Source organism: Podarcis tiliguerta, assembly GCF_965153285.1.
Source record: "Podarcis tiliguerta genome assembly, chromosome: 1".
Classification (NCBI taxonomy): domain Eukaryota; kingdom Metazoa; phylum Chordata; class Lepidosauria; order Squamata; family Lacertidae; genus Podarcis; species Podarcis tiliguerta.
This window is the reverse complement of record NC_139534.1, coordinates 120,499,896-120,516,479: the sequence shown is the minus strand read 5'-3', so window position 1 is coordinate 120,516,479 and position 16,584 is coordinate 120,499,896. Positions and strand designations below refer to the sequence as shown.

The 16,584-nt window shown below is 44.4% G+C and overlaps 1 protein-coding gene across 1 annotated transcript in view; it reads right to left on the bottom strand.

The window, feature by feature from the left end:
- Positions 1 to 519: 519 nt before the first annotated feature.
- Positions 520 to 16,584, bottom strand: part of EXOC3L4 (exocyst complex component 3 like 4) — a 37,591-nt gene continuing 21,526 nt past the window's right edge. Inside the window, exons 9-14 of the mRNA XM_083434971.1 lie at positions 14,421 to 14,535; positions 10,611 to 10,745; positions 9,361 to 9,513; positions 7,995 to 8,116; positions 2,773 to 3,521; positions 520 to 1,208 (exon numbers count right to left, since the gene is read on the bottom strand). Of these exons, the coding sequence (XP_083291097.1) occupies positions 3,365 to 3,521; positions 7,995 to 8,116; positions 9,361 to 9,513; positions 10,611 to 10,745; positions 14,421 to 14,535 (682 nt within the window). The 3' untranslated portion in view covers positions 520 to 1,208; positions 2,773 to 3,364. The remainder of the gene's footprint in view (positions 1,209 to 2,772; positions 3,522 to 7,994; positions 8,117 to 9,360; positions 9,514 to 10,610; positions 10,746 to 14,420; positions 14,536 to 16,584) is intronic.

Sequence of the window (16,584 nt, the reverse complement as noted above, 5' to 3'; positions counted from 1 at the left end):
AGAGAAAAAGGGGAGGGGAAGAAAAAAAGAAAGAAGAGAAAAAAACCCCAAACCAAACCAAACACATTTGAATGCTGATGTTATTAGGCCTGCTTTACATCCGCTCTGAGGTGAGAGGTAAGATTCGTATCACTTGACTGGACTATTCAGAAAAACTGGCTGAACTTCCTCTTCTGAAAAGTATGGTATCAGGAGGAAAATCAAGTGATGGGAAGGTCTGTTGTGGTGTTTGACACGTGACAGCTGGTCGCCAACAGATCTTCTTTGTTTTCTTTTGGGCAGTGGCGTAGCGTGGGTTGTCAGCACCCGGGGCAAGGCAAGTAATTTGCGCCTCCTAACCCGTGGATTTGCGCCCCCTAACCCATGAATTTGCACCCCCTAACCCTAACCCCCAGATGTTGCGCCCGGTGCGGCCGGCCCCCCCTGCACCCCCCATGCTATGCCACTGCTTTTGGGGAATGTCAGGGTCATATTAATTCTATTCACGTGTCGGGTGCGGCCATGGTTTCTTGGGAGCGGGGCTATGCTTTTAGTCAAGTTCCCCATATCGTGTCTCCTTCTTTAATTAATTAATTAAATTTGTACTCCCTTCATCCATATATCTCAGGGCTGTTCACAGCATAAAAAAAATAAATACAAGATAAAAGCACAGAATAAAAACAAGAACAAGACCTAAACAAACCAATAACCCCCCGCCTCCCTCAAACACATTTAAATAGATATAGGAAGCTAGTTTTCACCAGACTCCGAAAGGTGTGCAATGAAGGTGCCAGGTGAATTTCCCTGGGGAGAGTATTCCAGGGATCAAATCTGAGAGATGGGTGAGGTCACCCATCTTTCAGTCACCTGACATGATTGATGGGCATATTTGAAGGCACTCCCACTTTTCTAAAAACCCTTCTAAAATTAAGAATTATCAGTTGGGCGCTGGGAATGTGCTTTTCCTCTAGCAAAGGAGTAATAGGAAGCTCATTTTAACCTCCCAGTTGTGCCGTTGAAACCACACACACCTGCCCCACACAGGGCATCCGGTGTAGGGTAGGCATCTGTGGTTTGCAGGGAATGATCTGGTGTGCTAAGCTGGGACCTCTGCGGGGAAGAAGTTGACTTGTGGGCTGGAGGTTTCCCACACCTGAGAGAGGGCAGGCAAACATAATTATAAATACAGTAAGGAGAGAAGACCTTCTCATTATTAAATTGGCCCAAAACTCAATGCATTAAGCATTCCCATCCTCCTATGTGCAGATGATATGATTTTGCTTTCACGGACAAGAATTGGTTTAAAGCAATTGTTAAACTCCTGTATTGACTACAGTGGTACCTCAGGTTAAGTACTTAATTTGTTCCGAAGGTCCGTTCGTAACCTGAAGCACCACTTTAACTAATGGGGCCTCCTGCTGCGCCGCCGGAGCCCGATTTCTGTTCTCATCCTGAAGCAAAGTTCTTAACCTGAAGCACAATTTCTGGGTTAGGGGAGTCTGTAACCTGAAGCGTATGTAACCCGAGGTACCACTGTATCTGTCCAGAATGAAATGGTGCATGAACTTTGATAAAAGCAAAATAATGCTTTTTGGGAATTCACGCAAGAGCTATAGCTGGGTATTTGGTGGAAAACCAATTAAAGAGGTATTTGAATTTAAGTATCTGGGAATTACATTCCATCATAGGCTTCTCTGGTCCTCACACCGTGCAATGGCGGTGAATGCCAGTAAGATGTCTATGCAGGCCATAATGCGTTTCTTCATAACAAGAGGTAATTCGCATACCCCTTCTGCCCTTAAGGTCTTCAACGCCAAAATTATAGCTCAATTGCTCTATGGTATTCCAGTCTGGCTGCCAGGCTTTACCCAGTTGGTAGAATGAGTACTTAATTTTTACTGTCCCACACTGTGTACCCTATGCAGCCTTGTGTCTAGAGGGAGGTCCACACAAGGTAGAGACTGTCGCCTGGGCGAGATTTCTTCTATGCTGGTTAAACATCTGCCTTACATCAGATAAAGATCCTCTCCTCAGCGAAGTTTTGTTAGACCCCTTTCTTTCCCCAGGGCTACAACAGTTTAACAAGAAGGTACAGAAACTCGGGCTGTCAGTGGAACTTTTGCAATCGATGTCCCTACCATCTGCCAAGGCTATAATAAAAGCTAGGTTGCGGGATAGTGAACACCAAGAACTAACAGTAGCAGAGAAAACATGTTCCCCTCTTTATTTTCAACTTTCTTGGGCACATGAAACTAACCACAATTACCTTGAATTTCTGCTTAACCCTCAAGAAAGAAGAGCATTTTCGCTGGCCAGGTTTAATTCAAATCCATCAAACCTCCTTTGGGGAAGGTTCTCAGGCAGGGTGGAAGGAGAAAGAACTTGCCCATGTGAAGGCCACCTGGTGGAAACCCTTACACATAAGGTTCTCAATTGTAAACTATATGCTGATCTCCATCAGCAATTTCTAGATCAACTCTGTATCCCCAAATGGAAACCAGAGTCGGAGGTCATACATTTTCTATTACTGGGGAATGATCAGGAGCTCACCAAGTTAGTGGCTAAATATCTCTATTTGGTTTTTTGTCGGCGAAATACACTGCAGACGTCTGAACTCCCTGGAAACCTAGAGATGTGACGATAGATTGCTCTGCCTCCTTTCTTTTAGCAAATGTTTTATGCCACTGGGGAAGCGGTAATTCTGTATTGATTTGTTTTGGGTGTTTGTATGTGATGCCAATAAAAGGTTTGATGATGATGATGATGATGATGATGATTAAATTGGAGAGATACTATAGCTCAGAGGTAGTCTTCTTCTTCTTTGGAAATCACTCGTAGCCGAGTAAGATTGTCTTCCACGAACACGGTCTTAACAGTCAGTCTGTATGACTGTGGAGGCCAATTCTGGATCCACGTGTCCTTCCACAGTGGGGACATAGGTTTCCGGGCAGGAATTTATCATGGTGAGGGTTTGCCAAATGTGCTTTCCTCTTAGCATGTTTGTCCCTTTCATCCTGAGTTTGAGCATCTTCAAAGTCCATGACACCTTTGGTGAAGGCTGTTCTCCAATTGGAGCGCTCACAGGCCAGTGTTTTCTAGTTGTCAGTGTTTCTACAGCATTTTTTAAAGATTTGCCTTGAGAGATTCTTTAGACCTCTTTTGTTGACCACTAGCATTACGCTTTCCATTTTTAAGTAGTGTCCATTTTTAGCGAGTATCTAATCTTCTGAGACTCATCCCAGGCATCTCCTGCCAAAAGGATCATTAAGGAGCAAGATGTGGAGAGCCACAGAGAGATTGACAAATGGCCTGACTCTGTTCAAGTGCTTGTATGTTCATAGATACATGGAAACAAGCATAGTTCAACATTCCATTTCTGCAGATTTTAAAAAAAGCACTGGGTGGTTCTTGGGACTTCTATTTCAGCAAAGAGTGTCCTGCATCCCAACTCTTCTGACGGCTGCTTCATGTGGTCAGCTATCGCTCGCCTCTTATTTCGACTCAATCCTCGAAGAGCAAGAATAGCGACAATGTGCTCCTTTCTGCAAAATGCAATGAAGGTGAATTCTCCAAGAAACAAATGGGGGAAATATACATGTAAAACAAAAGCAAAACAAGGCAATAAAAAGATCAGCTCCCACCATTCATTGGCAAACATCAACACCCAAATGATCATAGAGGCCTGGAGTTTCTAAAATGCTGTTGCCATCCAATAAACTGTAATCTAGTCAATTGTAGGTAAAAGACCATAGGGCTTCAATTACAAAGTCATTTCCCCATGTCTGGGGTAGTGGGGTGTGAGGGGAGCGAATTCTGCAAAGTCCTTTCTTGTAGAAAGTGTCTAAGTTGAGGAGTTTCCACTTTAACACCCCCACAATGCACCTGGAGAAACGTTACATGGAGGGAGGCATTGTGGGAAATTAAAATGGCAGCTTCTAGCTGCCCAGTGCTGATTCAGAGTGCTATAGCCTGTTTTTGCCACCTGGCCCACTGACATAAGAGGGTCTTGGGGGAGGGGCATTTAGCCAAGGTGGAGAGTGACTTTGATTGTCCTAACCTACCTAGGATTGCCATATCTTAGAAAGCACCTATATCTGTGTGATGTTATATTATCAGTTAGTGGTTGTGCTGCTTGTTCTAGGAATTCAATTGCTTCCATTATGTTCGGCTTGTATATTTGCAAAGAAACAGATATTATGAAGACACCATATGCCAGCCTTCACCAACCAGGTGCTCTCCAAATGTTTTGGATAGCAACTCCCACCACTCCCAGCCAAGATGGCCATTTTGGATTACAAGAACCACCACCTGTGCTGACTGGGGCTGAAGTTAGTTTTAGCCCCCGCTTTAGGAGGGCGGCAGGTTGGCGGAGACGGCACTAAATCTAAAGTAGAGATGGGCCTCTCTGTTCCTTTCAATTCTTGAAGTTTATCATTTTTCCAGTCTTAAATTTACCTTTCCACAACAACTAGTGATCATTTTGTGTGTCTTTTTAAAAAGAACCTTGTGAAAATTCACCAGCATTTTCATGTGAATTTCCCACCAATATTACCATCTATAGGACGCCCTCATGTATAAGACGCCCCCTGTTTTTGGGGACTCAGATTTAAGAAAATGAGGGGAGATGGCCCCGTGTATAAGACATCCCCTAATTTTTGACATTATTTTTTAGGGGAAAAACCTAGTCTTATACACGGAAAAATACGGCAACTCATTTTTGTATATTATGCATTTTTATGCATGCTTTACACTCGTTTACACATTATTGCAATGTGTTACTTGGCTGGAGAACAGCACTGCATATTTAAGAGAAATGCTGATTTTTGAAGGAAGGCTGTGCTTTGGTTCGCAAATCGTATTTGGTTCTCATATGTGTTCTGCTTCAAACTTAACTGAGTTTTCCCCCTACCCCACCATCTGCAGAATTCTTTCTTATCATGAGGAAGCAGACCCTGTAAAGAGGAACAGCCCTGGAACTTCCCAGTGCTTACAGAAAGGAGGCACGTCTTCTCTGTCAAATAGTTGCTTGCGCTTTTTTTGTGGCAATGGTTATTTCACTGTTGTTGCAATAATAGCCAGTGTGTCAAGAATTATGACAGTTAAGGGTCGGCAGCTGTGCTAAGTTTCTGTTTAAAAAAAGCTGGTTAGGAATGTTTAAACATCTTTTTTTTAAAAGTAAAATTACCCTATTTTTCACTCTATTGGACGCAGTTTTTCCCCTCCAAAAATTGAGGGGAAATGTGTGTGCGTCCTATGGAGCGAATGCAGGTTTGTGCCATAGCCGCGCACAACCCCTCTGGCAAGGAGAGGCTGCACGGGGCTATGGCTTCTTTAGCCCTGCGCAGCGTCTCCCGGCAAGGAGAGGCTGCACGGGGCTAAAGGGGAAGCCAAAACAGCGAGCAGGATCCATCCCACTCGCTGCCTTGCCTTCTTCCATAGCTGCGCACAACCCCTCTGGCAAGGAGAGGCTGCACGGGGCTAAAGGGGAAGCCAAAACAGCGAGCAGGATCCATCCCACTCGCTGCCTTGCCTTCTTCCATAGCTGCGCGCAACCCCTCCACAAGGAGAGGCTGCACGGGGCTATGGCTTCTTTAGCCCTGCGCAGCGTCTCCCAGCAAGGAGAGGCTGCACGGGGCTAAAGGGGAAGCCAAAACAGTGAGTGGGATCCATCCCGCTCGCTGCCTTGGCTTGTTTCATAGCTGCACGCAATCCCTCTGGCAGGGAGAGGTTGTGCGCAGCCTGTACGCTGCTCTTTGGGGCTGGGGGGGGAATATTTTTTTCTTGATTTCCCTCCCTAAAAACTGGGTGTGCCCTATGGTCCGGTGCGCCCTATGGTGCGAAAAATACGGTAGTGTCTCCTTCTGCTGTAGATTGGGGAAAGAGGAACATGGAATAAGAGAAAATGGGAAGAATCGATGTCACACACTTCTGATTGTTTTGTGGGGAGGAGATGCAGGCAGCCCTCTTGCACAAGCAGAAGTCCTTACACAGTGCTTCCAGTGATGGGACTCATTAGTTGAATCCTAGCCAATTCTTTTTATCCCTCCCTGTAAACAAGCAAAGCTGGCTGGCAATGACTTGGTGCAGCCTCTTCTCCGCTCTTCCATCTTCTCCGGGGCCGGCCCTATCATTAGGCAAAGTGGGGTGGCTGCCTAGTGGAAGATGATGATAGCTGTCATGAAAGGGCAGCAAATTGGTTAGTAATTTTAATTTCTTATTGTTTTGCTGCCAGAGAGGTGGAGAGGTAGTTGGGGGAGTTTTTGCCTTAAGCGCAAACATAACTTGGCCAGTTGTGGGTACAATAAGACTTTAAGTGTGGGGTTTTTTGGGATGGGGGTGGGGCCAGCCATTTAATTGTCTCAGGCACCAAGATGTTTGGCCAACTCTGATCATTTGCTCTGCCTCTTCTCCCAAAAAATGCCCACATGGCATAGGGATAAGATGGGCTCACCCTGTACAGAATGCACTGAAGGGGCCTCCAACCGCACCTGATAAATTTAAAGCAAAATTCAGGGGGAAATGAAAGAAAGCAGCAGAATAAAATGGGTTACTGGCTTTGATCTTTAAAGCCCTATGCGGCCTAGGACCCTCGTACCTAGGGGACCGCCTCTCTTGGTATGCCCAGCAGAGGACCTTAAGGTCCATAAATAACAACACTTTGGAGGTCCCAAGCCTCAAGGAGGTTAGATGGGTTTCAACTAGGGCCATAGCCTTTTCAGCATTGGCCCTGACGTGGTGGAATGCTCTGTCACAAGAGACTAGGGCCCTGTGGGATTTGACATCTTTCCGCAGGGCCTGCAAGGCGGAGCTGTTCATCCAGGCCTTCGGCTTAGACTCACTCTGACCTCTTATATGGGATTTAGTATATAAATTTTCCCTTGACTTTTTTGCTGGCCCATGTAGGGCCAGCATGGATAGCTGGCTTGGGTGAATATCTGGTGTTTCCTCCCTTTATGGTCTTGATTTATGGGCTACTACTAAAATGAGGCTGCTTTTTAAGCTGTATTTTAAGCCGTATTTTAATTAACTGTTTGTTGTTGTTGCTGCTGTTATTGTTGTTTTTCTCTATTACATTTTATTGTAATTCATATTTGGTGTTAGCCACCCTGAGCCCGGCCCTGGCTGGGGAGGGTGAGGTCTAAACAAAAACTTATTTATTTATTTATTTATTTATTTACGCTCAGCATAAAACTGCTGAAATTGATGGACCTAAGTTGGTGATGGTCTTTAATTTCAGAGGGTCTACTCTGAGTAAAGGAAGGGACGCAGGTGGCGCTGTGGGTTCAACCACAGAGCCTAGGACTTGCCGATGAGAAGGTTGGCAGTTCGAATCCCCGCAACGGGGTGAGCTCCCATTGCTCTGTCCCAGCTCCTGCCAACCTAGCAGTTTGAAAGCACACCAAAAATGCTAGTAGATAAATAGGTACCACTCCGGCGGGAAGGTAAATGGCATTTCTGTGCACTGCTCTGGTTCACCAGAAGCGGCTTAGTCATGCTGGCCACATGACCCGGAAGCTGTATGCCGGCTCCCTCGGCCAATAAAGCGAGATGAGCAGCGCAACCCCAGAGTCGTCCGCGACTGGACTTAATGTTCAGGGGTCCCTTTACCTTTACTCTGAGTAAAATAGATCTGAAAACAAACCAATGAATCAAAGCAGCAATGTGCCCCCACAAAGAAGGGAATGGGGGAGCATCTATATGGCCCAAGGATGGGTGGGTCTGCCAGTTTAGGCCTCTCTCAGTTTCTCATCGTTCCAATTTGAGAGAACCCAAAACTGGCAGGTTCCCCCATCCCTAATTGCAATAAAACTGAAAAAGCGGGAGTGCCCCCCCAATGCAGCTACTAATACGGCAGTGGGGTGGGGGGATGCAACATACATATGATCGCTCCCTAATAGTCACTTTGCACTGTACTTTGCACCCACAAGCAGCACAGAAAACCTCCACCTAGAGAACGAGAGAGATTGTAATATTCAAACCTGCGAGTTACAGCTATTCAGAATGGGTTGGCATACCTGATGTCTGGATAATCCTGGTATAAACAGTTAATGTGGTCCTTGATTCTGGGTTTTTCTTCCTCGCCAATTATTCTAGCAATGTATTCTATGGCAGGAGCGAGCCAGTCAGAAGTTGAACCCTGGAAATATGTTAGAATATCTGGTTATTCTCCCCCCACCAAATGACCTTCAGTTAAGATGGAAGCATTCAGGTTTCGAAAAAGCAATGTATCTCTGATAACATTTTGTCACCCACACTTCTAGCTGGTCTTTTACGACTCATGTATTTAAATACTTTTTGTTGTTGGTGGTCTTTATCTTTTTAGATAAACCAACTCCTCAAGTTGGTTTTTTTCCATCATCTTTTATAGTCTGCTTGCATTTATTTTGCCAAAGTTTGTGTCCCTTTTTGTTCTCCACATTTCAACAAGACTTACATTTTCTAAAGGAGGGTTTCCCAAACTTTGGTCTCCACCTGTTTTTGGACTACAACTCCCATCATCCCTAGCTAGCAGGACCAGTGGTCAGGGGTGTTGGGAACTGTAGTCCAAAAACAGGTGGAGATTCAAGTTTAACATACCCTGTTCTAAAGGAAAATGTCTTGCCTCTAATAACCTTTTTTTGACTCTTACCACACAGACATCCTCTTGGTCTTGATCAGGCATAGGCAAACTCCGACCCTCCAGATGTTTGGGACTACAGTTCCCATCACCCCTGACCACTGGTCCTGTTAGCTAGGGATGATGGGAATTGTAGTCTGAAACATCTGGAGTACTGGAGTTTGCCTATGCCTGGCCTTGATGGTACTTTTCTTGATCTGCAAGAGCTTCTGATATCGTGGTTCCAAACAATTCCAGATGTTTTGGGCTGTAAATCCCAACAGCTGGTTGGAAAAGGCTGATGTAGTCAGTGCTGATGAAACTCCACTTAAGACAGCTTCTAATGTTCTACCTTTAACCCTACTGCTCTTAAAATGAATCTTGTTAACACATTTTAGGAAAGAAACAACTTTAAAGGTTACAGATCTTGAGGTTTCGTTGGCTCACTTGCATTTAAATAACCTCAGGTACTTTCACATCAATCCACTGCTACGATGTACTGTATTTTTCGCTCTATAAGACGCACCAGACCACAAGACGCACCTAGTTTTTGGAGGAGGAAAACAAGAAAAATAATATTCTGAATCTCAGAAGCCAGAACAGCAAGAGGGATCGCTGCGCAGTGAAAGCAGCAATCCCTCTTGCTGTTCTGGCTTCTGGGATAGCTGTGCAGCCCGCATTTGCTCCATAAGATGCACACACATTTCCCCTTACTTTTTAGGAGGGAAAAAGTGAGTCTTATAGAGCAAAAAATACGGTAGATACAAATGGCAGAAATTCCTTACCAGATGCTGCATTGTGTTGTTAATAGCTGTGGCATCCTGAGACATTATTTTGCTGACCTCGTCTCGTTTCGTTTTCCTCATTCTGCCTCTTGGCTTGAGAGTTTGCGTGATGTACTCTTTGACCACATCCTTGTGAACCTCGTTGAGAAAATCCTGCGTACAACAAGAACGATAAAAATAACAACAGTGGGTTGGCCAAAGCGCAAGAGCACAGCCAGGGGCTTATTGCCATGCCAATCCACAAGGACTGGGAAAGATTCAGAGAACCCAAAAGAAACCCGTTGGATGAGTTTTTCAGTGCACAGCCACCTGTAAGATCAAGTTTTATTCGTGTCACTGCAAAGTATTGCAATGGTTACCTTTAGGCTTATTAATTCTGTCTGTTGCATCCCACTAATAATGTCCCTAATCAATTTACAACCAAAGCAAAACAAAAATAATACACAACACTACAAAGCAAAACAACAATACTAAAATTGCATAATAATAATAATAATAATAATAATAATAATAATAATAATAATTTTCCTTATTATTGAAAGGAATCTTTATTGAAAGGTCAAAAAGTACATAATTAGATGTGCACTAAACATGGTGAGAGGTAAATGAGAGAAAAAGAAAAACATCATCATCATCTATTCTCTCTCCACCCTCAGGTCCTAGGTTTGCAACAATTAAATCTAATGTTAAAAACAGTTAAAAACAACTTACTATCACTAAAATAAGTTGGGTCATTATATATTTGGGTATATATGGGTATATATATTTGTTGCTTATTACATTTTTGAAATCTGTTGTTATCCTATGGACGTAAGAAATAGATTTTGTCAGGCTTCAGCCCAGTCCTCAGGGTCTCTATAAATGAAATCTAACTGGATGCCCCTTCAAATGCATTGGACTACAACTCCCATCATCCCTGACCGCTGGCTATGCTGACTGGGGCTGATGGGAGTTGTAGTCCGGAAACATCTGGAGGGGCGCAGGATGTTCACCCTGGGACTACAACATCCACGAGGCCCAGCCAGTATGAGGACTGACAATAGTTCAAAACATCTCTATATATGCTATGCCTTGTGTACATTGTGTGAAAGACAGGTTAGGAATGTTTTTGTTTTAATTACTTACTTGTGTTTTTATCTTGTATTTTATTCTGTTAACTGTGACGAATATAAATTTAATAAACAAACAAACTTTTTTTTTAAAAAAATCATTACTGAATTATTAATTATTACTATTACTCTTACTATTACCTTGCAGATGGGTTCCTTTAGATGCTTTAGATGTTCCGAAGACTCCTCAATGATGGACAATATTTTTAGGATGAACGAATCGAAAGTTCCGCCACTTACGACCCAGGCCTGGCTTAGAATTTTCTTGAACATTGGCTGGTAAAACACACACACACACACATCAGTAATGGGTATTACTAAAGCATCTCTTTTGATTCTAAGGTGTGGCCTACTCAAGTCCTTATGGTCCAGAGCTTACCCAGGGGTTTGGAGGGTACTCAGAAGAGTTTTGGGACATCCCCCACCCCTTTGAGTGGCGCATATGCCTCTCATCTCAGGTCCCCTCACAAACTGCATGGGAAAGCCTCCTTCATTTCAAAAGCATTTTGCCATTTGCCACGAGGGGAGTGCAGTTTGAGAAACGTGAAATGAATATGCCAATCCTTGGCCTGCCTAACCCAGAAGAAACTCTTGCATAGGTGGGGGACCTACGGCCTCCAGATGTTGTTGGACATCAACTTCCATCAGCGCCATTTGGTATGGCCAAATTCCTCCAGTGGCAGACACCAGGCTCTCAAATTTCAGTGCGCAATGCTAAAATCCGGCGCCCCCTCCTCTCGGGCTCTGTTCTACTTCATTGCTCTGGTGCCCCCTGCAGCATGGTGCCTAAGATGGCCACACCGATCATGCCACCCTAAAAGCACCTCTGGTTCCTTATAGCTGGCCTTAAAGGATTGGAGCCTAAGGTTGTTCTCTGGCTCCTTGGGTTCTCATTCTTCAAAATCTTGATCATGGTCCTTCGGTCTTTTCCCATAGCTTTTTTTTTTTATAAGATATTTATTAAAGTTTTCAATATATTACAAAAATTAGAGGGGGAAAAATAAAAAAGAAGAAAAAGAAGAAAAAAAATACAAAATAAAAACATTTAAAAACAAATCAGTCTTTCCATTTCATATTTTTCATTTACTTGTTTCCCCGACCTCCCCACACCTCCCCTTCTTGCATTCCAATTCAACTGGTTAATTCAGCAAATCCTTTCCCTCTTTAATTTTATCTTAATCTTTTATCTTAATATATTATAGCTTTAAATTATCACCGTTAACAATCCATTTTTACATATTCCTTAACATTGCTGCTAAAAAATCCCACTTAACTTCAATCCAGCATCATTCTAACATTTATTAATTTTACAATGTTTCTGTAAGTAGTCTTTAAATTTCTTCCAATCTTCTTCCACTGACTCTTCTCCCTGGTCTCGGATTCTGCCGGCTTTTAAACCAGCTTTAAGTACTTGACACATGATTCCACGAATATTTCAGACAAGCCCTCCTGTTTCTGTGTCAATGTTTTGCTGATATGCAAGTGCATTTAAGAATAACCTGGTTAAAACACCATTGATCTATCTGCTAACACTTCTTTCCTAGGTGGGCATGAAAACAAAACTACTGGAATCTACTGGGAAACATTTTAAACTTTGCCAGGAACTATGCATGCAAAGTTTGGGAAATAAATATAGCCCCTCGCAATGGAGGTCTGGGCATGGAGACTTTAACATACGATACTGAGGACCATGTACACACTATAAAAGCTCAGGATGCCCAAGAAATGTGGGAAGATCATTTGGGGGACAAGTTCTTGCAACTGTCTATTGCAGGGGTGGGGAACCAGTGACCTTCCACAAGCTGTTCAATTCCTATCCTCCCATACTCTGACCATTGGTCATGCTGGCTGGTGCTGATGGGAGCTGGAACATAGCATCCTCTGGAGGACCACAACAGCCCCATCCCTGCCCTTCTGGAATAGAACTAAACCCAAAGATAAGGCAGTATGTATTGGCTATTAAGTTTCATGGTAGGAGAATAGGTTATTTTCTATGTCAGTGTAAAAATCTAATTATCATTCCTACTTTAAAAAGAGATTGTTGACAGCCAGGTAAACAGTTTCCCAGGTTTTTGATACCCGGAACTTTCCCCCCACCCTAGATTCAAAGCGCAAGACCACGTTACTCTTAGATGCAAAACGATGCATATGTTATAATCAGCTTCCAGGGAAAAACATGAGTCGATATCCAGGGGAAGGGCTTCAGCTCAGTGGTGGAGCTGAAGAACTAGGATTTATGAATCCCTTGAACGCAGTGCATGAACACATGTAACGGAAGCACAACAATTTTAAGGAAAAGCACATTTGGGTAGGAATTACAGTCACACCTCAGGTTACAGATGCTTCAGGTTGCGTTTCTTTCGGGTTACAGACCGCCGAAACCCAGAAGTACCGGAACGGGTTACTTCTGGGTTTTGGGAGTTGCGCATGCGCAGAAGTGCTAAATCACGCTTTGCGCATGCACAGAAGTGCCGAATCGCAACCTGCGAGTGTGCAGATGCGCCGCTGTGGGTTGCAAACGTGCATCCTAAAAGGATCACGTTCGCAACCTGAGCGTCCACTGTATTTGGAGCTGATGGCGAGGGGTGCTTCACGCTTTCCCATCTTTGCCCTCAGAATTCTCTTGTTCGAAACTGTGCAGCGGGGAGGAGAGTTTCAAGTGGAGATGCAGTGGGGGAAGGGTCAAGCACTTTCCTCCTTGCTCCCTTTCTCCTCTGCCTGGTTATCCCCCAAAGGTGTTTCCAATAAACCCCTGTGTGTGCCATATGTAGTTAGGGTCTGGTCCCTCCCTGTGCCTTGGCTGCGTGTCAACGCAGTGCTTCAAATCCAGGGTGTGATGCAAGATCTTAGAGACAGCTCAGGCGTGTGGGAGGAGGAAGGCTCAAACCAGGAAGCGCTGCAGATCACTTTGGTAATTGTCAAGGGTGGCCTGTGTGCATTTACCGTAGATGCTCCACCTAATTAAGGGATTATGGGCAGTTGGAATGCCTCCATGAGTTCCGGGCTTCTTCAGATCCCTAAACTGTATTCCCCTAGATAAATATAAGCCTTTTCCACCAGCTGGCAACTGTATTAAAGAGGCAGGAACCAATTAAAATGTAAATCAGAGGGAAAGTAAAGTGGGATAGAGGAGCGGGTCAACGAGCTGTGCTAAATCACTTTGAGCAGCTTTTATTGGTGCTTCGCCCAGGAGCCTCTGCTTTTAAAAAAAGTAGCACAGGTCTATTTCTGTTGCGAAGACAAGGAGGCGCTGATGCATACGGAATGACCGAGCATCATCTGGTCCATGTTTTAGAGATGCTCTGGGGTAGAAAAAGCATGCCTTGAATTATTGTATTTTTTGGGATTCACATTCGCCAGGAAAGTAATCACAACATCTCAGGGCAAAATCCTCCTGCACTGTTGTCGGTCTCTGATGCTATGATAACGTCCGCAATATACAGTGGTACCTCAGGTTACATACGCTTCAGGTTACACACTCCGCTAATGCAGAAATAGTGCTTCAGGTTAAGAACTTTGCTTCAGGATAAGAACAGAAATTGTGCTCCGGCGGCGCGGAGTTGTACTGCAGTTCCCAGAGTTCTCTGGGGGAAGCCATGTGCTTTGAATGCATGGTGTGCCAATCTGCCTACGTACACACCCTGGCTCAGTGATGCAGTGGCGTAGCGTGGGTTGTCAGCACCCGGGGCAAGGCAAGTAATTTGCGCCCCCTAACCCGTGGATTTGCGCCCCCTAACCCGTGGATTTGCGCCCCCTAACCCGTGGATTTGCGCCCCCTAACCCTAACCCCCAGATGTTGCGCCCGGTGCGGCCGGCCCCCCCTGCACCCCCCACGCTACGCCACTGCAGTGATGGCATCTCACGGAGGAAATCAACAAGACCTGCTGCGGCCTGGAATCTCAGCAGCTGGGTTCTAGCACAGTCTTCTCGAATTGCAAATACCCCTCTTACCTGTGTTTCCAGCTTTAATTTATTTAAAAAGCATTTCCTGTATCTCAGCATCAGACCAGTCAGGGTCTTCTCCAGTTCTTCGCAGTTGATGTGAAAAGTCGCTTGCAAGTTCATCCTGTAGTGAAAAGGCTGACAAGTCAATGTTCATTAAGGTGTAATTTACAAAGCCAACACTCCTTTACCTCTTAAAGAGCAACCCGCTTTCTCTGCTTACAACAGGCATGAAGTTTACCTTCCCGCCAGAGCGGTACCTATTTATCTACTTGCACTTTAACGTGCTTTCGAACTGCTAGGTTGGCAGGAGCAAGGACTGAGCAACAGGAGCTCACCCCGTCACGGGGATTCAAACCGCCGACCATCTGATTGGCAAGTCCTAGGCTCTGTGGTTTAGACCACAGCGCCACCCGCATTACTTGCTATTTAGTGTAGAGTAAGCAGTCTAGGAACCCACAGCTAAATAATTTCACTTTGATTTCTGATGAAGGAAGACCAAAGAAGGCCAAATACAACGATGTTGAAATTTAAGGTTTTCTTTTGGCCACTTATTTTCCCACTGGTTATCCTGATTAAACACCTTGGTCTTTTAACAACTTCAAAATAAATGGCATTTCCCAAAGATCCAAATTGATTTTTGCCAACCTCTCTCTTAATTAGAAGCCTTAATTTCCCATCGTTAGGAACAGAAGCGAAGGGGAAATTAAAAGCCTGAAATTAAATTGCATCCTAGATGGCAACTTGCCAGCTTGATCGCTGCATACCAGTAAGAATGAACTCAGAGTAATGATAGAGAAGAATTGAAAGAGGAGTCATGCACCAATTAAAGGTTTTGGCTTTGAACCGATTAATCAGTTAACAAATTGATTACATTTTAATACATCTGTGTATTTTTAGATCCTATATAGAAGTCTTTTCACCAAATGTGCTGGCTGGGCTTTTCAAATTTCTACTCCACCTTTCTTCCAAGATGGATTCCTCTCTCCCTCCAGGTCAGGAACTGGGGTGTGCAAAGATACCCCAGTTCCACAAAGGAGCTCCACAAAGCCTGTGTTTCTATATTTCTTGCAAATGTGAAATATACCCGGAGTCAAGTGTGGATTTCATGCTCTTTATTCAGCTCATAGTAGTGAGGAATGCAAATCCCCCCAAAGTGTCTGCTTTATATACATTATTTACGCAATGGGCCCCACGTGATTGGCTAATTCCGGGATTCTCCTGTAGGCCAATCAGGTTGCGGATTCACTTCCACCTGGAGCTGGATTGGGTGGCTCCTGCGGACCAATCAGACTGCTGCATTCTGGATCTAATTGTTCTAGGACCAATCAGACTGCTGCATTCTGAATACTATTGTTCTAGGACCAATCAGACTGCTGCATTTTGGATCCTATTCAACTCAGTACATAACACCAACACTCTAAGTGTCTCTATTTTCCAGGAACGTCCCTGATTTAGAGAAGCCATCCTGGTTTCTGATTTGATCCTGGAATGCCCCACGGAGCGCGTTAGTTCCCGGTTTTGCGCTCGCGCAAACACTCAAAATGACATCACACACATGCACGGAAGCGATGAAACACGACCCGCACGTGTGCAGATGCGCAGTCGCATCTTACGTTTACTTCAGGATGCAAATGGGGCTCTGGAACGGATCCTGTTTGCATCCCGAGGTACCACTGTATTGTGGATCCAAGTGTTAAACTATGAGGAAGGATTCAAATTCCTGATGAGGTGATAGCCTAGGTTTGTGGGCCATTAAGGAAACAAAGGAAATGGATCTGTGCCAGATGACGAAGGGGTGGGGCTCCTCCCTTGACCGGCTGGTTGTTAGAAAGAGAAAAGGCCAGAATGGGGAGTTGAGTGATGTGAGCTAGAAGGGGGATAGCAACAGGCTGGGAAGGCAGAGAGTGAGAGCGATGCTTGATTTCAGTTTGAATCCAAGGCTGCAGCTATGGGGGAAGCAAAGTCCTCTTTATTGTAGGCTCAGGTCGCATATACATGTATATAAACTGTATATCATAAAGACACCAAAGTCTAGGGCTGGAGGAGTGAAATTCATTCGCTTCACATTTTAACACAAACCTACCTAATTCACACTTTCCAACGCAATACACAAATAAGAACACAGTTATCCTTTAAAATCTGCACCTCTCTGAATTTTGCGGTCAAATAC